Raw genomic sequence first — 20,141 nt, forward strand, 5'->3', positions numbered from 1 at the left:
TCTTTAGTTTATATAAGCCTGTCCAAATTATGCCCATCAGCTTGCAACATTTGAAAGGAACTGATGCTTGTGGCTTATTGCTGACCTTTTGTTTCTGACTCAGTGGGTCGTAGCTGCTGCGCCGATGGCCAAGAATACCCAACCCTCACCCCTTTTCTAGGATGAAGCAGCGTGGAGAACAAAAAAAATTACACCAAGCACAGCCCCCTGGCTGCAAATACAGGACTGGGTGTTGATATTTGAGTAGCTGCTGTTGTGGCCTATGCTTCTTGTGGAAAAAAAACCCCAAACCCTGTGAAAATGTTTCTTTTCAGGCAGTCTGCGGAGCTGAACAAGCTGCGCCAGGATTATGCTCGGCTGGTGAACGAGCTGGGGGAGAAGAGCAGCAAGCTGCAGCAGGAGGAGCTCCAGAAGAAGAACGCAGAGCAGGCAGTTGCTCAGCTAAAGGTGAATTGGGTTTGCTCAGCCTGGCGAGGTCTGCTCGAGGCTTTGAGCCAAGTTCTGAGGCGGGGGGGGGATGTAAGGCGTGTGAGAAGCTCTTGGGCTGTTTCCTTGGCCACTAAATCTCTCTGTCTTCTTTCTGTGTGCAAGTATCTATTTTAAGATAACGCTGAGCCAGCCTAGGGGCTTATTCAGTATTGTTTTTATTCAATACTCTGGGTTTTGAGTGATTACAAACCTCCCTATGAAGTGAAACTTGCCCTTCCAGGTAAACATTTTTGGAAAGCTTCACAGGTGGTGTTGAGCTTTGCTTTGAATGTACAATTCGAGTAAGATGTGATATTTTAGAGTTGTTCATCTAGAGGGCATTGTCCTTTTGTGATTTTCATTTTAAATGACATATTTTTCCTTAAAAGCCTGTTTAAATTTTTAAATACACCTTTTAGGAGTTAAAATGTGAATGGACTGGCTTCTGGATACATCTTTTCCCTTCTCTTTGGAAGAAAACGTTTTTGAGCTCATCAGTTTTTTTTTGTATTTGCAATTAAATCCTAGTTATCAGGAGTTCTCCTTGCCTCTCATCCTTGCAGGTGGAGAGTTGATATCTAAAGCTGAGACATGTTTTAATTACTAGATGCAGACTTCAGTGATGCATGGCTGGTCTGGCTTGTAGTGTTAATTTTGAATTTGCAGGGCAAAGATGCTGTGTGTTAGTATTACAGAAGCCATCCTGCTAAGAGCCTATAATGAAATTCTTTTCACAATTTGCCTTTCAAATTAATAGACTAAACTACTCTAGGAGGAGGATTACAGGGCACTCTGTCTCCCTCATGTGCCCTCAGGGAGACAAGAAACAATTTTACTTCATTGCCGTATGTTTTGGGAATAGCACCAAAGAAACGCACTCTGAATGTTTCAAAAATAAAGGTTAGACTTCTCATCAACTCTCCCTTCTGTGTGAAGGTCCAGCAGCAGGAAGCAGAGAGAAGATGGGAAGAAATCCAGGCTTATCTCAGGAAAAGGACAGCGGAACACGAAGCAGCCCAACAAGGCATGTATCACAAAATTCCCAGGTAATGCTTGCTTCAGTGGTTTGGCTGTTGCCAGAAGCATTACTGAGCAGCTGAAACAAAGCTCAGGTGAACTCACTGCAGCTTCAGCACCCTGGGGAAGGAGTATGTTGTGATACCAGTCAGTCTGAATGTTGATGAGAGAGCTGAACCCTGGCTTGCTGAAATGAGGCTTCTAATCAGCTTCCCTGTTTACAGTGAAAATGATTTCCCCCCAAATTAAATATTTACTTCTGAATTAAAATCCTGACATTTCTGCTACAGATGTGCAGAATAAGCTTGTGGCCAAAGACAATGAAATCCAGAGCTTGCACAGTAAACTGACTGATACAATGGTGTCAAAACAGCAGCTGGAGCAGAGGATGTTGCAGTTGATGGAGGCTGAGCAAAAGAGAGCTTCTGCGGAGGACTCCATGCAGATGCAGGTGCAGGTAGTATTGCCCATACATCTGAATGAGCTTTGGTTTCTTCCTCCTGCTTTGTGCCAGTGGAGACAGTGATGTCCTTGAAACGCTGCTTTAGTAAAGCTTTCCCACTGAATAATGGGAAAACTATGTGCTGGACTATCAGCCAGCAACTTGTGAAGTGAGACCTTGTGTGTGGTGCTGTGAGGAGGTCTGGGGCCATCTCAGGCTTGAGAAATGCTCTGGGCAGGTCACACAAATGTGCTGAGCCAGGTGATGTCCCAAGCTGTGAAATGACAACGTGGTCTGGGGAACACCTTGGAAGAGCAGCCGTGTGGCTTTGATGTTTGTGAGAGCTCCTCTGGAGTGATCCCTCTTCTCCTGGCATCAAGTCATGAGCAGCAGTGTGGACAGAACTCCTGAGAGCTTTAGGGAAACCAAATGGTGTGTGGTGGGGCAGGGAACATTTGGCACTCAATACAGAACAGGTTTTAGGGCTTCCACTCAAACTGGTTGATCTTAGTGGGGAGAAAAAAAGCATCTTTGGCAAGTGTCTGACATGTAAATGCTGAACTGTTCTTACTAATGTAATCATGGCTAAGAGCTAATCCTAGTTAACTAGCTAATCCAGTTGACTAGCTGCAGATCTCAGCCTGCTTGTCTTTCTCTGCTCTCTTACAAGGAGCTGATAGAGCAGAATGATGCTTTGAATACTCAGCTTCAGAAGTTTCATTCACAAATGGCAGCCCAGGTACAGCATGTTCTCAGACTTTCTTTTGTAGTCTTGAATTGTGGACTTTCATTAAGTCAGGTTTCTTTCTTTTGTAGCTGGATATGAGATGTGTAATGCTGAAAGCAAAGACTTTTTAGCATCTTTTCTAATGTTTTTCAAGCTGGTTTAAAGCTTAAGCTTCTGCTGTGCTTTTTTGGGAAAAAACTCACATATTTCTTCCAGTAGTGGCTTTCGGTTATAACCAAAGGGTGGAATACCTCTTTGAACATGTGTTTTCTGTAGCTTTGCATGTGTACAACTCTGTCTTGTGGTTCTTTGGTCTTTTTGCAGTTCTCTGAACCACCTGATCATGCTTTTCCCTTGTGCATTGGGTTGGGAAACAGGATCTTCTGGGAGCTCCCATTTAATGCTGTTTGTCCATACCAGTGGTGATCTCTGTGCAGGAGATAAAAACCACCAAACTTGGACAATGTCTTTCTCAGTTCTTTTAATCTCTAAAATGTTAGACTAGTTTCTTTGAGAAAAAGTTTCTGTTGTAAACACTGTATAAAATCTGAGTCAGTAGAGCTGCCTCTATGTAGAGCTAAGTCACAGAAACTGGGTCAAAGACCATAAGTTCTGGGGGCACGAGTGGAGCCTGTTCTGTGCAGTTGGGTGCTGTGTCCACGATGGACATCCTTGATACAGTTTAATTAAATTCAGGCATCAGACTGAAACTGTCATCTGGCTTTATTTGAAGTGCTTTAACCCACTGGGTGGGGAGAGTAGTGAAGGAAGAGGCACTCTGGATTTACAGCATCTTCATGTCCTACTCCTCTCCTAGTCCTTTAAAAGAGCTTTGAAAATAAGTCCCTAAGGAAGTGTAACTTCTTAGCTCTGGGATACACAAGGAGGTGTGTTCCTTCCCTATGCAGCCCCAGTATCTGTCAAAATTCAGGGCCACTTTTCCACCATGGCCTGTGGGTGTGAAAATGGCACTTTGGGGAGGAGAGGCTGGACTGACAAACTGGATGTGGAGCAGTCAGTCTGCTGAGGTCCCTCAGTGCCTTGATAACCACTGTGAGAGGTCTCTCCTGCCCTGTCGTGGGTGACCACATAGGAACAGGCTTTTTCCAGGGGAATAAAAATGCCCCTTGTTGGCTTTATGTAGCAGTTTCTGTTCTTAAAACAAGTCCTGATGCCCTGTGCAAGGTTTTATTTTTTTTAAAATGGAAGTAGTTTGTCAGCAGGATGTTGTGGAAAGCACTTGAGCCTTGTGAGGCGAGTGCTGCTGATCCCCATGGCTTGTTTGAATCTGGTAAAGAGCAAATAAGATGCTTCGCTTTTTCCCATCATGTTGCCTTAGGCCACAGGGGAAGGGCCATTAGCATGTGCTGGTGTTCCTTCAATGTTCCTGAGCCAGGGAATAGTTGGAAGCATCCTGTGCCAGTATAAAATACTAGACAAATCTTACAAATGCTGTTCCTGGCTCAGGGATTCTTTGACTTGCTTTACTTTCAGCTATTTTTTTTTTCTTTTTTTTTTCCTTCTGCAGACCTCAGCTTCAGTCCTGGCAGAAGAACTACACAAAGTGTGAGCACTCAATTCCTCTGGCATTTGGGAGGTGTGATGGGCTTTTAATAGATGCCATCTTTCCCCCACACATGGGAGCGACCAGTGAAGGAGATGTTGCTGTCTGTGATTTTAACTTCTCCCTGTGAGACTGATCTGGGAGCTGGGAAACAGCTTCCTGCAGATTTCCCTCCTGTGGCTGGTCTCAGGTTTGGAGCCTGTTATTCGTGGCTGTGCTATACAGCAAGCAAGGTCTCCTCTCTTTTTCCCCACTGCCTATGGGCAGGGATCAGTGCGACGTGCAGGAATGTGTGTGACCATGAGAACTGTTAATATTTGGGCTACATGGCTGTGCCAGGAGATTTCTCCCTTTGGGAGATGGGGTAGTTGTGTTTCAGAGCTAGAGAATGTCTCAAATTTTTGGCAAGCAAACGGCATTTAAAATGGATGGAAAAAGCTTTTGGACCCAAAGTGTACTGTCAGCAGGATTTAGAGTAGAAGCTGACCTTAAGGGCCAGCATGTATTTTGTGTTTAGCCTGATGCTTCATGTGCCACTTTCATCCAAGACCTTTTAGTGGTGGTGTGTCATCATTCCTCCTCTGTGCAGGATTGCAGAAAAGGACAAACAGATAAAGCAGATGGAGGACTCATTAGGCAATGAACGTGCCAACTTAACCAGCAAGGAGGAAGAGCTAAAGGTAGGATAAAAGCATGTGTGAATGCCAGTTGATACAAGGAGAGGCTCCTTGGCTTTGTGTACAAACTGAAGCCTCTAAGGCTGCCTGTGGCTCTAGAAATAGCTCTTTCAGCTACAAATCTGCTGATTTGGCTCTTCTAGGCAAGGCCCATGCTTGATGCTGGGTAGTTGTTACTGAATCGCAAAATGGTGTGGTTGGAATGGAGCTCTGGAGATCACCTCATCCAACCCCCCTGCTCCAGCAGCTCATCCACAGCAGGGTGCCCAGGACAGCATCCAGCTGGGTTTGGAATCTCTCCAGAGCAGGAGACTCCACAGCCTTTCTGGGCAGCTGCTCCAGGCTCGGACACCCTCACACCAAAGAAGTTTCTCCTCCTGTTGAGATGGAACCTCCTGGGTTCCAGTTTGTGCCCATTGCTGCTTGTCCTGTCCCTGGGCACCACTGAAAATCAGTCTGGCCTCTTGACCCTCACGCTTGACACCCTGGCTATTCATAAGAAAGCTTATAAGAAAAATAAGCAAGCTCAAGGCTCCTCCTTTCCATTGCCTTTAGAGTCCTTCAAAAAGTGACCTGAAATACTTTGCACTGGAGAGTGAACTTACCTGAAATACTACCTCTATGCAAATATATTTCTTTTTCTCCTTCCTTCAGGTCTTACAGAATATGAACCTATCCCTGAAATCAGAAGTACAGAAATTACAGGCTCTGACAAATGAACAGGTAAAATAATTGTTTCATTTAATATTTTACTCCCTCTTCACTGCCTATTCTGTTATAAATGCAAATGCAGATCCCATGGCTTTAAGCAAGCTGTACTTAAGCACGTTAAAGGTGTGAGGCTACTGAATCAGGCTAATATGTGATTTCCTGGAGTTCTTACAGCTGGTGGGAGGTCTAATTCTTACCCTTTCTTCACCAGCAAAATCTTTCTTAGATATCCAAGTTCCTGAAGCAGTTTGCTGGGTTGGTTTGGATTTGCAGGCGTGCAGAGCGCAGGAGAGTTCACAGGAGTGAATACAACTGTGCTTGAATATGCAGCCCTGGCTTTTACATACAAGGGTCATAAGCATCCCTCTAAAAAAAGGAAAAACAAACCCAAAAGCACAAAAACACCCCCACCTCACCCTAGATATCTTTTTAGAACCAAACAAAATGCTGTCCTTCTGTTACTGCTGTGTGGACTGTGCATTGCAGAAGTGGAAATGAAGTGTTTAATTAGAGATAATCCCAGTTGGCAAATGAATCTCCTCAAGATCTTCTTCCCTTTGTGTAATTGCTTGCCTAGTATATATTGGTGTTTTTAAAAGTGCATGAAGACAAGCTTACCCCTTTCACCCTTCCTAAATGAGTCATGTGCTGAGAGGCCAAATGACTTGTTTTAGCTTTTTAATATTGTGGAATGAAAGGTTGATTGAATCATGTGATGTATCCTAAGTCTGTGTTAATCCTCTTTATATCTAGGCTGCTGCTGCACATGAGCTGGAAAGGATGCAGAAAAGGTAAATAGCTCTGGGATTTGATAAACAATGTTTGTCAGCCTTTTACATTCTTTCTGTATCAATGCTTTCTGTAAGACTTGGGTGAGGAAACATATTTAACTCTTCTGCTGTGTCTCAGCATTCACATCAAGGATGACAAAATAAGAACTCTTGAAGATCAGCTCCGAGAAGAACTTGCTCAGATTTCAAACACAAAAGAAGAATTCAAGGTAAGATAGAGAATAGCTTTTCTTGTGCTTATTTATAGTAAGTTTTCCAGATTTTGCTGTTGGTGGAGTAGTTCATACAATTGAGTGTTGATTTGTAAAACAGAACTGACTTTGAGGTGTTAAGGTAAATTATAGTATTCTGTCTGCAAGGCAAGAGCAGTGTAGGGTGTCACAGCAGCAACAAACTGTGCAGTGGAGTGAGAGGTGGGGTAACACAAGCTGAGTGCAGTGTCTGCAGTTGTGAAGGGTGAAGTCTATGAAATCTGGAAGAGGGGGTTCAGCAAAAGCTGTTGTGGTTTTCCTGCATTCCACCCTCTAATATGACTTCTGAGGCCTTGGTGTGAGCTTTTGTTGCTTGGATTATCATCTTCTTAGGCCTTTTATTTTTTTTTTTTTTCTCTCTCAATTTTGGTGTGAAAATGCCTCTTTTTTTTCTTTTTTTTTTTTTTTTATCCTGCCATCTCCCAAATGGTTTCTCATGAGACTACAGCTCAACTGCTGAAGCTTTTAGTTCTGACATGTGGGGTCAGCACAGCAAAGCTGGTGCTTGTTTCTGGGTGGTGTGCACAGAGAGCAACTTAACTCCTCCTTGCCCCCTGCCACCTTAGGATTTTTCTTCTGAACTTAACTGTTCGAAATATAACTGCTTCCCAAGAAAGGTGATAACTCCATCTTTTTAACTCCTTTCAAGCTCATGTTTAGTACTGCTGCTCTTCTGTGGGTTCTGGTGAAAGGTCACTCACTCTGAATCTCATAATGTCAGGTTGGTAGATTTACTAGTGAGGAACAAAGTCAATGGGCAGTGGTAGAGTCAATGTGCTTTTGTAGAGGAAGCCATGCCTCACGAGTCTCCTGGAGCTCTTTGAAGGTGTTAGCAAGCAAGTAGGAGACTTGATTCACATCTTAAAGTGGCACTTTCAGAGAGATTTTGATGAGTCTTTTGCAAGGCTCCAAGTAGTTTCTCCAAGCTGTCAGAGAACAGAAGGGAAGATGTTTGCTCAATTAATAAAATAGGAAATAAAATACAGCTTCAGCTGACTTTTGTAATGAAGGTGTTGACTGAATCTTCAGTAAAGTGTGCTTGGGTAATGGGTGCATAAATAATCTGGAAAGGGAGTGGGAAGAGGTGGCAGGATTGAGCTGACAAGTCTCAATTTAGTGACATTCTCAGGGCTTTGAGTGTGGTGGGACATTCTAAAGTGGCAGGAGAAGTGCTGGAAATGAATACAAGGAGGAATGATCTGAACTTCCTTTAATGGGATGGTGTTTGTAGTAACTTACCCAGGAAAAAGACCTTGGAGGCGTGGTGGATGGTTATGTGCTGAAATCAACTGCATGCTAAGTGATGGTAAAAATCATCTGGAGGCAATTTTAGCAGTTCTTGGGAAGTGAGCAGAGAACTGAACACAGATAATTCATCATGATCATCATTGTGATACTGTGGGAGTCCCCAGTGTGCTTGCAGCATGAATGTTGTGTGCCCTTCTACCCTCTTCTTTCTCCTGTCTTTGATCCCAAACATAAGCCAGACCAGCTCTCCACTAAGTGCTTCCACCTGAGGAAGTGCTGCTTTGTTCCCAGGCACATGAAAGAGGGAAGAGCCAGGTTTAAACCAGAGCAATTCTTTTAATCCTTGCCACTGCTGCCCCTTCTTGCTTATGTTGTCCCTGGAAGTCTTGGAGTCTGAAGCACAGATCACATGCCCTGCTTTTTACACTTGTAAATGTCCAGGCAAGTCTTTAAAAAGACTTTGTAAAGCAAAAAGCAGTAATAGAGGAGGATTTTAAACTGTGTGTGGGGAATCCAGACAGGCAGCGTGTCTGTTGAGTGCTCATGTGTCTGTATGGAGCAGGAGTGCTGGAGGAGAGGCAAGGTCTGTGGTACAGCTCTTGGTGTCTTCTCGGTCTGCCTCTTTCCAGCCTGCAGTTGGACCAAAGTGTGGGAGCTGTGCAAACCCTTCTGCTGCTGGCCTGCCAGCTCCTTGCTGTGCATCCTCAGTGTTGAGGCAGCTGAAGAGAGCTCAGGAGGTGATCCTGGGCCCTTGGCTTCACCAAATGAGTGTTTTGTAAGAGGCAGCTACCAAATCTTGACATGATGCTGGTACTGCTTTAGGGGGAAAATGCAGTTCCTCTTCCCTCTCACACTTGATACTGTCTGATTCTCTGCCAGGGAATGAAGATAGTAACAGCTGAATTTCTCACAGGAACAGAAGGACAAAAGTATTAATACAGAAAAGCAAGGAAGAAGAGGAAAGGACTCTTTGTAGTCTTGTAGCTTCCAAAGAACTCTCTGTAACAACTTCTGTGCTATTTAATTACCTCACTGCCATTATGAAAATGCTGTAGCTAGGATTTGCAGTTCTGAACTGATAAAATGTTTAAATTTCCTTCCAGGTTCTCAAGGATCAAAACGCAGCTCTGCAGGCTGAAGTTCAGAAGCTGCAGACTCTCCTGTCTGAGCAGGTACAGCCAGTGCTTGCTGAGGTGGTATCAAATACCTTCTGCTCTTTTTGACTTCTCAGGTATTTTGTAATTAAGCTGGCCCAAGGCTGAGCTAGTTGGTGTCAAGGACTGTTGCTTTTTAGGTACGTTCTCTTCTTTAGAAGGTTCAAGTAAGGCAGTTGTGACTGTCTTCTAGATCTAGCCAAGAGTGTCCAAACAAAATGTGGATCCCCCTCTCCCCTGAAGAACACTAGCTTCACACAAGCAAGAATTTAATTCTGCAACCTCTCTTAGTTTCTTTTTGGCAATTTTCTGGTATTAAAAAAAATCCCTTAAACAACCAGCCCTTTCAGGGGAGAGGACTCTTACTCGGTTATGGTGAGACCAGGGTAGGATCTTTACCCTACTTTTTTTTTTCTTTCCATCCTGAAACAAACTCTCAAACCAGTAGTAGTAAGAGAACAGACCCATGAAATGGGTAAACTGTTTGTTGTCATGTCTTTTGTCCCTTCTATTCTGTCTTTTTGCCCATGGCACACTTGCTGCAGTGAGTCTGGCTGGTACTCACACAGGATGCTGCAGGTTCAAAGCAACAAAGATGCTGCTCAGCCCCATCTCCTTTGTGAGCATTGCTGGGAGAGCTCTCCTGAACACTGCTGACTTTGTGGAATGACAAAACTTCTGAAACACTGGAAAAAGGCTTGCAGGACAGGAAATTTATTTTTCTCCACTGGTGTCTGCTAGCCAGAAGCTCCCTGTCTGGAGTGGCTCCCTTTCTTCTGGCAGAGAACCAGATTTGCAGCCTTATCCCCCTGGGTCTGGCTGATTTGATGTCCTGTCTGAAAGCAGGGCTGATTTTTCTTGGTAGCTCGCTTGTGTTTCTCATGTGGTCTCTCATAATGTTTTGGTGTTGAGAAATGACAAATGTTCTGCTGAGTGAGCCTCAGGTGGAGCTTGTGGTTTTGAGAAATGTTCAAAAGAGGCAGATTTTTCAGGTACTGAGCTGGCTGCTGTGGATTAGATGCTGCACAGTCCTTGGCATGCTTGACACACTCCATGGGATCACTGGGATCCTGTGTGCCACAGCATCTTGTTGCCAGAACTCCTGTGGTCCATCAGTGTCAAATCACCAATGGATCCTTACCTCCCCTGAAAGACTGACATCTTTCCAGCATCAGAATTAGAGGCACGTGCCATAAGGACATTCTGTTCTCCCTGTACTTTGTTTTCCCTTCTGGATTAGTGTGGTAACTAAGCTTCTGGTTAAGCTGATATTATTATTTCTGTTTTTAAAATCCCAAACCATTATTGATCCAGTTAATGATCACCCTATTGTGTTCTTCACAGGCCAACAAAGACACATTAGAGCAGATGGAAAGAAGGTAAGAAACTTTTTTCTTTTGAACTGGAGGCTAAAAGGAAGACCCAGTTTTGTTGGCAGCAAGGTTACTAAAGCTAAACTGCCTTCAGAGGTTAACTCTCTTTTTCCTAACACTTCTCATTTCTCAGCATGAGAGAGAAGGATGATAAAATCAAGACAGTTGAAGAGCTGCTTGAGGCAGGACTCATACAGATGGCTAATAAAGAGGAGGAGCTGAAGGTAAAATCTCTACTATTATCTTTTTATGGGGAGGTAGAAATTAAGTGCTCTTGTGGAAAGTGTTTGAGTGCTGCTAGTTGTTCTGTCCCGGTTAGAAGGCAGAATTGCGTCCCACCTCCCTTATCCCTCAGTTTCCCAGGTAGAGAGGTAAATAAGGAAGGCAGGGGTAATGAAAACCTTGCGCCAAATGGAAAATTAACAAAATGAAATCTATTATTTAACAGGGAACAGAAAGGAAGAAGGGAAGGGGTTTAACAGGGTACAGAAAGGAAAAAGGGTAGGGGTTTAACAGAGTAAGGGAGGTTATAGGAACAACAAGGCAAGGAAGATTAAACTTCCAAATATACAAAACCCAAATGCTGTGCTAAGGCTCCCCGGTGCTGGATCTCGCTGGATTGAGGTGGATTGAAGCTGGATGCACAACCCTTGGACGTGGATGGAGGCAGGGAAGAGTCTGTAGATCAGGCCCAGGTCTCCAAGATGGCCACGGCCACGTGTAGCACAGGGAGCAGCAGAGCAGCGTGTGCCCAGGTACAAGGTCAAAGGAGCAAGAGCAAGAGAGCAAGAGGAAGAGGCGTGCCTTTCTCCCCTTTTTATAGACCTTGGCAGGAAGTCCCGAAGACAGGAAAAAGGGGAGTGGGAATAGGACAGGTGTACGCCCCTTTCATTCAGGCTTGTACCTGGTTTAGGGTTTCAGATCTCCACCCACCAGGGGCAGCAGGTTTCAAACCATTACACTAGTGCAGTCTGAGATCATTCCCTTTGAATAGAAAAGCATCTTGAGACAAGGTTACAACCTTTTTGGTAAGATAGAGTAAGGGTGAGCAATGATGGTGTATAGCGAGTGCTTTACTCTGCTCAGTCTAGAGCAGATTTTGCTAGGCTGTCTACTTGATGTATACACTTTATTCCAGAAGACATCTCCAGAATTGTATATTTGGCCTAATCTGCAGTAAGTCTGCCTTTAGGAAAAGTTTTATTGTAAAAAATAATTGGTACTATGGTACCACTACATCTTTTTATTTAGTAATTTGAAGGGTTACATGGATTATAGACTAGCAACACTTCTGGGATGATGGTGTGTTCTTCCTGTTCTGTTTATAAAGAAGCTAGTGATGAAAAGTCTGGAAGGGCAGTGCAAAACTCCCTGCCTGTTTCCAGCTGTGTTTCCTGGAAGGCTGTGTCCTCTCTACCTGGACATAGCCAAGACAATGCTCACTCTCTTCACGCCCCCAAATTCCAGGTGCATCACTGACACCCCTGTGCTGGGGAGGTGTTGCACACTACCAGCCTGTCAGGTTGATAAACAGCCAAAGGTGTGAGCACATCCCCTTGATGTTTCCCTGGACTCTAGCTTCCTATAGGCTGAAGTACACTCTGAGTTGTCCATAATGAGTAATTATGTATTTGGGCTCTAACTGCTGCAAAGTGGGTCTCTTTCACACTTTCAAAGTCTTTCACTTGTTCTAAAAGAAATTACTTTTCCATCAAGCTTAACACTTTTTCTCCAACAAATGAGTCTTTCATTATCTGTGTGTCTGCTTTCAAAGGCAATGCGAACAGAAAATTCATCCTTGAGAAAAGAACTTCAAAGTCTGCAAATTCAGCAATCAGAGCAGGTAGTACTTTTCATCTAAAACTTTCATTACACCTAAACTTAAATCTAAAAGGATCTTGCTGTGGTTGCAAAAGCCAAGGGAAAAAGGTGAAGATGTCTTTGAAGCCTGTTGGCAAAGCATCCTGTTTTCTTCCAGCGTTGGTCTGCAAGCTGAGACTTCTGTCAAATGCTTCCTTTGCATAAGTGTCAGAAACGTGGCAGATGTAAAGGTTCCAATGCAGAGGCAGTTCTGGGTTGGTTTGAGCTTGCCACATGGCTGTGGGTTGTTTTTTTTCCAGGAGCTTAGTGCACCAGCTTCATTATGCATGTTTGAGCTTTCTGCTAATCCACACTTGTGCAGCTGTGACTTAGCCCCCTTCTGTTTGTCTCTATGCAGTGGCACTGTCACAGTATTAGTGGTTTTGATGTGCCTTTCCTTGACATTTAGCTCTTCTTGGACAACTCAGGAGGGTTTCCAGTTTCTAGAAAGTCACTTAAGAGAGAGGAGAAGCACAGTGACTATGGGGAGGTGTACAGTAGTGCCAGTCTGAAAGGGTTGGCTGGTCTAATGCTGGTCCTGAACCTCATCCTCTCTTGGTAAAGATGGTGTGGGTTTGCTTTTGTTTTTCTGGAACTTGCGGCAGACTTGGTATTACTGGTTTGCCAGGAACTGGAGACCAACAACTAATTTTCTCAGGAGCAGCCAGATAAAATTGTTGGGCTGCTCTGTAGTTTACCCAGTGCTAGAGTGCTCAAGCTCTCTGCTCCTTACCCCTTAACTCTTGCAGAATGTTTTGCTCTCTTTTTTTCTAAGTTGAAACTCTGTTTTGAACAGGTTTCCTTCCAATCTCTGGTGGAAGAACTCCAGAAAGTGTAAGTTAATGTACAGATTTCACTTCTGATTTTCATTTCTGTCTGTCTTTATTCTATGATTACAAGTGTGTTGCTTCCCTGAAATGTTGATGTGCTTTCAGCTGGGTGACGTGTGGAAGCAGTGTCACTTTGGAGTCTCATCACATCAGATTTGAACCTTTTGAACATCCAGTTGTTAATGGCTCAGCAGAGGAGCTTCAGAAGCCAAACTTTGACTAGTCAAGGAATTGCAGTGAATTGTCAGACAGACGCTTTTATTCAGTAGACACTCTAAGAGGGGTGGGCTTGTTTGCTGTCTGTGTGTGCATTTGAAGCTGATAAATACTTTGGAATGTCCAGTGAAGGCTGAAGTTAGGTGTGTGTCATTCCAGAGGCTGTTGATAACCTTAATTTGCATTTTTAGGTAGTAATAGTATCTATTTAGCCTGTGACCTGCTGATTATATAAAGCCAGTGTGTTCTGCACTGTTCCCAGTTGTATTCCTCCTCTTTTCTCCTGCTTGGTCCCACTGAGGGTACCAAAGGCTGGCAGTGTGATAGCAGAACCAAAGCTTCTCTATTTGATCAACCAGCTGTTCCTCTACTCTTTTTAAGAATCCATGAGAAGGATGGAAAAATAAAATCAGTGGAAGAACTCCTACAAGGTGAAATCCTTAAAGTAGCCAGCAAGGAGAAGACTGTTCAGGTATCTCTGTCTGCAGTACCAACCTTCCTTTCTGTGTCTATGCCACTGACTACCATTTATTTGTTACTGCATGGCATTCTAGAGTGATGAATTTGTAGCCTCCATTTGTGTGGCGTTTTTGTGTTTCCATTGTCCAATCCTGTCTGTTTTGTCATTGAAAAGGCTTTGACACAGGAAATAGAGGCTCTGAAAGAAGAAGTAGGAAATTCCCAGCTTGAGATGGAAAAACAGGTAAAACACCTTAGTGCCAGAAGTGTGAAACAGCTTTGCCTTGGATGTGCTGCTCACTCCTTTCTGTTCTGGTGTGTTTTCTTTCACTGGTGAATGTCATTGGGTCAGGGAACTTTTTAATGGTAGAGCTATGCTGTTCTTGAACATAAAGCTGTAAATGTGTAGGTATAAGCACTGCTGTCCTCCAGAAACCACATTCCTCTAGATGCCTGAGCTTTTTAGCCTTTTAGTATGAAATTTGGGAAGAATTGCTATACCTTAAAGCATCATAGTGTTAGCTCTGGCTGGGTGTATTGCATGCTGTCCCTGTGGTAAACATGAGACCCTGGGACATCTTTTGGGGCTGGCATCTTGGAAATCACAAGTGCTGAAAGTGCTTCTCTGTTTGTTGCCCTTTCTGTGTTGCTAGAACAGTACTATGGGCCCAAATAGTGTCTGGTTTCCAGGTAAACCTAAGACTGTTTTCTTTCCAGTGTCCAAAACCAAGCCTGTCTTGGCAGAATAAGTTTACTTGAGCTATCAGGAATGCAGAAATGGAGGAGTATTGGCTTTTTTTGGCATGCTGGCTGTCTAGCATCCAGAACAATGGGAACACACGTTTCCTTAGGGAGCCCGTTCTGCAGGCAGCTTAATCTATCGTGCTGTCAGGAAGGGTGCTTGTTTCTGTGGGGTGTATGGGTTGGGTTTTCTTGTCTGTGCTTTTTTCAGTCTTTTGAGCTACATTCTAGCATATAGCCCCCCCCTTTTCTTCTTTCTCTAGTGTTAAAGTTTTGTCCTTTTTAGGCAAAGCTTCAGAGAACGTGTTTCCGTCTTGGGCTTTTCCTCCAAAGCAAATTCCTAGGAACTGGAGGAATTATTTGTGTGTTTCCTTCCCTGGAACTGACACAGAGCCCAGAAGAAAATGCAGTTTAGAGTTGCTCTCCCTGGAAAGCTACATATGAGGGATACTTGCTCCAAAGGTGGTGCATTATGCACCTTTTGGTCTCCTGCAAGCAGAAGAGAGGGCTTGGGGCATGTCTGAAACTCTTGCCATGTTGTGGCAGAAGAGTAAACTGGCTGTTTGGACAGCCAGTATCTGCACAGATGGCCACTCTTAGGCTTTTATACACAATTAAAAGGAAATATTCCCACTAAATCTGTTTTCTTCAATCCATGTTCAGCCTTAGAATGGGAATTTGAAGGAGCGCTGGCATTGCAGAGAGCATCTAAAAAGCACTTGCCAGTGCAAAGGTCTAAATGACCAGGGGTGATCTCTCTGATTTGAGCTGCAGTTGCTGGTGAGATGATTGTCATCAGGATGTGCTTTTTCCTTTACCTCTCGTGGTGGAAGGGTGCTCCGGTGGGCATGCTTGTGCTCCTGTTTGTGCTGTTTTCTGCTCTGGAAGGCACTTTTTAAACGTGGAGAAAGTAAATAGTGGAGACACTTGGGTTCTCATCATTTATTTTCCCACCAGAAATTGAATAAAATGTATTTATGCTTACGTCACTGTGACAAATAGTGCCTGTTTTGATGTCTTATGCCTTTTTCCTGTTTTTCCTTAGAACAGTTTGTAGCATTTGTGTCTTTTCCATGTACATTGAAGTACTGATTATTTTGTTTAGGTGTCGATGACATCACAAGTCAAAGAACTTCAGACTCTGTAAGTATAGCTGTTAACATGTTTGACCTGCCCTGTGCATCCTTCCCTTCTCTAGTCTGAGTTAAAATGTTTTTGCCTGGCATCTGGGCTTTGCATGAAGTGATCCAGGCTGTTCACACTAGTCTTAGTAGACGTGTGTCCTTATCAGAAATACCTGCTCCTGCCTGAGACAGCAAACAAGGTGGAGTGCTGCCTTCACTTCATGAGCCTCAGTTCACCTACAAGGGGTTAAATTCAACTCAGGATGGAAGGATGTAGGGAAGGCACTCCATGGGCAAACTCACTTTGGTAATGTCTGTGCTGCTGCTGTGTGGATAAGTGAGAATTGAGCCACCACAGTCATTGGTCCCTTGTGCTCCCATTTAGGGAGGAATAAGGAATTATTTTTAGATGAAGAGAGCACATGTGTGTGTGAAATCCCTGCAATGTGTCAGCACAGAATTTGTCTGCTCTCACTTAATGAGCAGAACCGTTGATCAAGGGCATCTCCTGCTAAGCCAGACTGAAGTGGGAGTGTTCATGGATTGACTTTCAGTGGGTGAATTGTTTGTGCCTTTGATCACAGATCCTGCTGTTGTTACGTGCTGCAGAGCACAGGATGTCTCTCTTTTTTTTTCAGATGGATAGAGAGCAAGGTTTTATTCTATGTGTGTTTAATGGTACAGGTTGAAGGGGAAGGAAAAGCAGGTGAAAACCATGGAGGCCTTATTGGAAGAGAAGGAGAAAGAGATTGTTAAGAAAGGAGAGTGGCTGCAGGTAAGCTCCCCTGGTGTTCTAAAGAGAATAAGTTCTGTTGCAGTATTTCTGGCTGTAGAAAAGTTATGTTTAAAATTCTAAACTTGCTGCTTTTTTTTTTCTTTTGCCAAAAGGGTCAGAAGGATACAATTGCACAATTAACCAGTAAAGTTCAGGAGCTGGAACAACAGAACCTGCAACAGCTCCAACAGGTATGGTCTGCAGAGTGCGTGTGGTTTGGGAGTGCTGCTCAGCTGAACTGCTTTTGTCCTCTGCCTCTCACAAAGGGTTTGCACTGGTGTCAACCTGCAGAGCTATTTCAGATCCTGCCTGGCTAAACTGGCAGTCTCCATTGCAGAGACCTCACTAGTTCAACTGTGTTCATCTGAAACAGGTTTTACGTGGCTAACAAGTTCCGAGAGCTTTTCCTTAACCTTGATGTGACTAAATGAGCAGCTTTGATCTGAAAACTTTAGAGCTCATAATCACAGCTGTGTCACAGGTACCTCCTTGCCAGCCTGAAGGAGCATCTCTGTATGGCTGTGGTCGTGGAGGAGCTCTTGCTGTAACTGAACATAGCAGCTCCTCTTAAAGTGGTCAGGCTTTGCTGGGATTCCTTCCTGCCTCTGCCTGTTGCAGAAGTTGCGGCTGGCTGGAATGTTTTGGCTTTTGATTTTTTCCTGCGCTGGACTTGAGAACAGGCAACTGGACATCTTTGAAGCCAGGTGTTACTTAATGGAAGAATTTTTCCAATAAGGTGATATTCTAGCTCAGTTTGTATTTTTGTTGGTGGTGAAGGGGAGAAACTGAGTTGCACTGTTATTTTGGGTGGATTTCTAGAGGGGCATTTATCCCAGGGGAAAGGCAGAATGGAGAGTTTGCCTGGTGTGAAGTTTGGAATGCTTGGAAACTTTGGCTGTGCTTCTGAAATCCATTATGGGTTTAGATCTTCCTGCAGCAATGGCTGATGCAAAATTCCTGGTACTTCTTCAGCAAGTGTTTTGCAAGCTGTGTGGTGCCCCTGCTCGTTGGAAGAGTCACTGTTCATTTGAAAGCTTTACTGTGCCATCAAAACAAGGTTGACAATTACTTTGTTTTTCAGGTGCCTGCTGCATCCCAAGTCCAGGATCTGGAGAACCTGTGAGTACACTTAGCAGCAGTTTCTCAACTGCCTGCTGATAATATGCATTCAGTGCTGGTGTGCTTCTTAAATTGGACTGTGAATTGGTTTCAAGAATTTTATGGGCTTTGCTAAAATAAGCTGTTAGTGCTGATGGCCTCACACCAGCCAGCGTGACTGCTGCAGTGTCCCTGCCTAAGGAGTGGTGCTCCTACACTTGGTGAAAGCAAATGATTGCCCAGGGCTCCACTAACTAGTGAAATTGCTGCTCCTTCATGTGTCTAGTGATAATTTCTCCTGCTGTTAGCCTGTTTAAAAGAGTGTGGATTTAAGTGCCCGTGGCTGAGCTGGTGAAAGCAAGGAACAGATACAGTTTGCCATTTTCAGTCTGAGATGCAATGGCCAATTCTCCAGCTCCTGTTTTATGGAGAAACACTGCCAGACTTTCCTCTGTTTTGACTCTGCTTTGTCTGGCTACTCTAAGTCAGAGGAAGGTTGCATGAGACTGTGCCAAAAAAAGGGCTCTGTCTTCAGTGCAGCTCTTGTAATGTGCTGCCCTCCCAGCAGAGCTCTTGTACAGCTGGGACATGGTACCTAAGGCAGCCTCACCTTTAGGAGACTGTCCCTGGCACCTTCAGAGCCAGCTGGCTTGCAGGATTTGCTCCTTCTCTGCCACTTGGGCTCTGAACCTTGTTGAGATCAGCTATGACTAAATGTGTTTGCTGATGGATGTATGGAATGACTCTCTTGCTTCAGGCCAGCTCCTAGCAGGTCAGTGTTTGCAGTACATGTTGTTGCAGCTGGCATGTGTTTTTGTTAGCCTTCTTGGTTTGGAGTCATAGTGTAATGGTTTCTGTTCTGTGCCTGTGCTCTCCTTTTGGCCTATTCTATACATCACACAAAATATATTTATCTTGCTCTGTTTGAAAACTGTACCAGCTAGAGTATCTGCCCCTTTTTAGCATGAATTATGTTAACCCTTGGTTATTTTTTTTTTTTCTTGTTTTCTAAACCATTTCTGCAGGTTGAAAGGGGAAGAAGAACAAATGAAGAAGTTGAAAGCTGTAGTGGAAGAAAAAGAGAGAGAAATTGCAAGCCAAGTAAAACAGTTGCAGGTAAAGTGTTGCTAGAAGAGCCTTGTGTTGTAAGGTGTGTATCTGTATGTATACATGTGCATATATTGCCTCTTTTCTTTCAACAGGATGTGCAAAAAGAAAATGAATCCTTTAAAATTCAAATTCAAGAATTAAAGGAGGAGAACTGCAAACAGGTACAGCTTCTAATTGCAGTGTTCCTGAGGGCAGCCAAAGGGGGTGGTTGTAGCTCATATGGAACACCAGCAGCTGTATTGACCATACAAATCCAGGGACAGCTTTGGGATTGGGTTGCACCAAGCCAGCTTTTCTGGCTGTTGCATATCTGTGCCTGCTTCTCTTTATTGTGTGAATTTGCAGCCTTGTGCTCTTTCTTATGCCTGCAGTGTTCTTATGGAGCTTTTCACCTCTGTCTTTACCTGCTGTATCACAGCCAGGGTTCTCTTGGCCAAAGGAGGTTGGACAGGGTGCCCTGGAAGGCCAGGAGTGGGGCTGCACAGTGCTGCAGCAGTGCCTGGTTAAGGAGGCAGATCATGCCCTCTGCTCCACTCCTGGCTGCTGATCTGCTCCTAATGAGTTTCTGATCTCTTTATAGGCATCTCTGGCTGTCCAAAGTGAGGAGCTTCTGCAAGTGTGAGTACTGCCAGAAGTTGAATGAAATAGATAAGCACTTCATTTCTCTTACTGCTCAGGAAGCTTAAAAGATGGAATAAATGCCAAATGTGTGATACCGGTGTATTAGAAGTGCCCAGTAAAAAGAAAAACCTTTATTTTCTAATAAAACTTGAATGTAGAGATTCTGCTCATGCTAATAGTGCTCAGTTGCAATCTTCTGCAGACAGTGCTTGCAATATGTTGTGCCCACAATGTAAGCAAGCCGTGATGGATTGAATTTTAAATGCAGGTCAGCTCAGCTGTCTGTCTGAAGAGTTAAATGTTGATGTTTCAAGCAAAACTGACAGGCTTTATTTTTTTCTTGGAACTTCAGCTTCGTGAGGGTTGTTCGCAGTATAAAATTGTCAGGTGAAAATCTCCTCCCAGGGAAAATCTCAGGGGTAAAAGCATGCTATAATGTTTTTGGCCAGCTGAATTATTTCTGAGTTAAATGACTTATAAATTGTGGACTAGGTGCTTGAAAAAGAATGCTCCTATCCAGCAGGCAGTGCCTGTTTTGTGGTGGTGTACTAGCATGGGCTGACTGGCTTCTCCTGGTCTAACGTGTTGCCTTTCTGTGGCCTTGATAGATGTGTGCAGATGCCTGTTGTAGGCAAACAACAGCTTTACAATGGGCTTTGCTCTGGCAGCCTGCAGTTCACAGAGCAGTGGGAACCAAGTGGTACTGCCAATTCAGTGAGAGCAGCTTTTCAAAGAGCATGTTGCTGGGAGGAAAGGCAGGTTAGGGATTGTGAAAGTGTCAGTGCTTCACTTCAGATAAGTTTGTGGTTTTTTTGTTTGTTTTTTTTTTTTTCCTTCCTAATTTTCTCCTGACTTGTTTATGGTTCTCTTTGCTCATTCAGGGT

At 44.0% G+C, this 20,141-nt stretch overlaps 1 protein-coding gene across 1 annotated transcript in view; it reads left to right on the forward strand.

The window, feature by feature from the left end:
• KTN1 (kinectin 1 (kinesin receptor)) overlaps positions 1-20,141 on the forward strand; it is a 55,039-nt gene that overhangs the window by 15,492 nt on the left and 19,406 nt on the right. The window contains exons 8-28 of the mRNA XM_008939335.1: positions 315-447; positions 1,405-1,492; positions 1,776-1,942; positions 2,598-2,666; positions 4,183-4,220; positions 4,808-4,898; positions 5,550-5,618; positions 6,360-6,397; positions 6,516-6,606; positions 9,000-9,068; positions 10,395-10,429; positions 10,557-10,647; positions 12,198-12,266; positions 13,080-13,117; positions 13,711-13,801; positions 13,964-14,032; positions 15,635-15,672; positions 16,338-16,428; positions 17,510-17,547; positions 18,552-18,642; positions 18,729-18,797. Of these exons, the coding sequence (XP_008937583.1) occupies positions 315-447; positions 1,405-1,492; positions 1,776-1,942; positions 2,598-2,666; positions 4,183-4,220; positions 4,808-4,898; positions 5,550-5,618; positions 6,360-6,397; positions 6,516-6,606; positions 9,000-9,068; positions 10,395-10,429; positions 10,557-10,647; positions 12,198-12,266; positions 13,080-13,117; positions 13,711-13,801; positions 13,964-14,032; positions 15,635-15,672; positions 16,338-16,428; positions 17,510-17,547; positions 18,552-18,642; positions 18,729-18,797 (1,573 nt within the window). The remainder of the gene's footprint in view (positions 1-314; positions 448-1,404; positions 1,493-1,775; positions 1,943-2,597; positions 2,667-4,182; positions 4,221-4,807; positions 4,899-5,549; positions 5,619-6,359; positions 6,398-6,515; positions 6,607-8,999; positions 9,069-10,394; positions 10,430-10,556; positions 10,648-12,197; positions 12,267-13,079; positions 13,118-13,710; positions 13,802-13,963; positions 14,033-15,634; positions 15,673-16,337; positions 16,429-17,509; positions 17,548-18,551; positions 18,643-18,728; positions 18,798-20,141) is intronic.

Source organism: Merops nubicus, unplaced genomic scaffold (assembly GCF_000691845.1).
Source record: "Merops nubicus isolate BGI_N331 unplaced genomic scaffold, ASM69184v1 scaffold6150, whole genome shotgun sequence".
Lineage (NCBI taxonomy): Eukaryota > Metazoa > Chordata > Aves > Coraciiformes > Meropidae > Merops > Merops nubicus.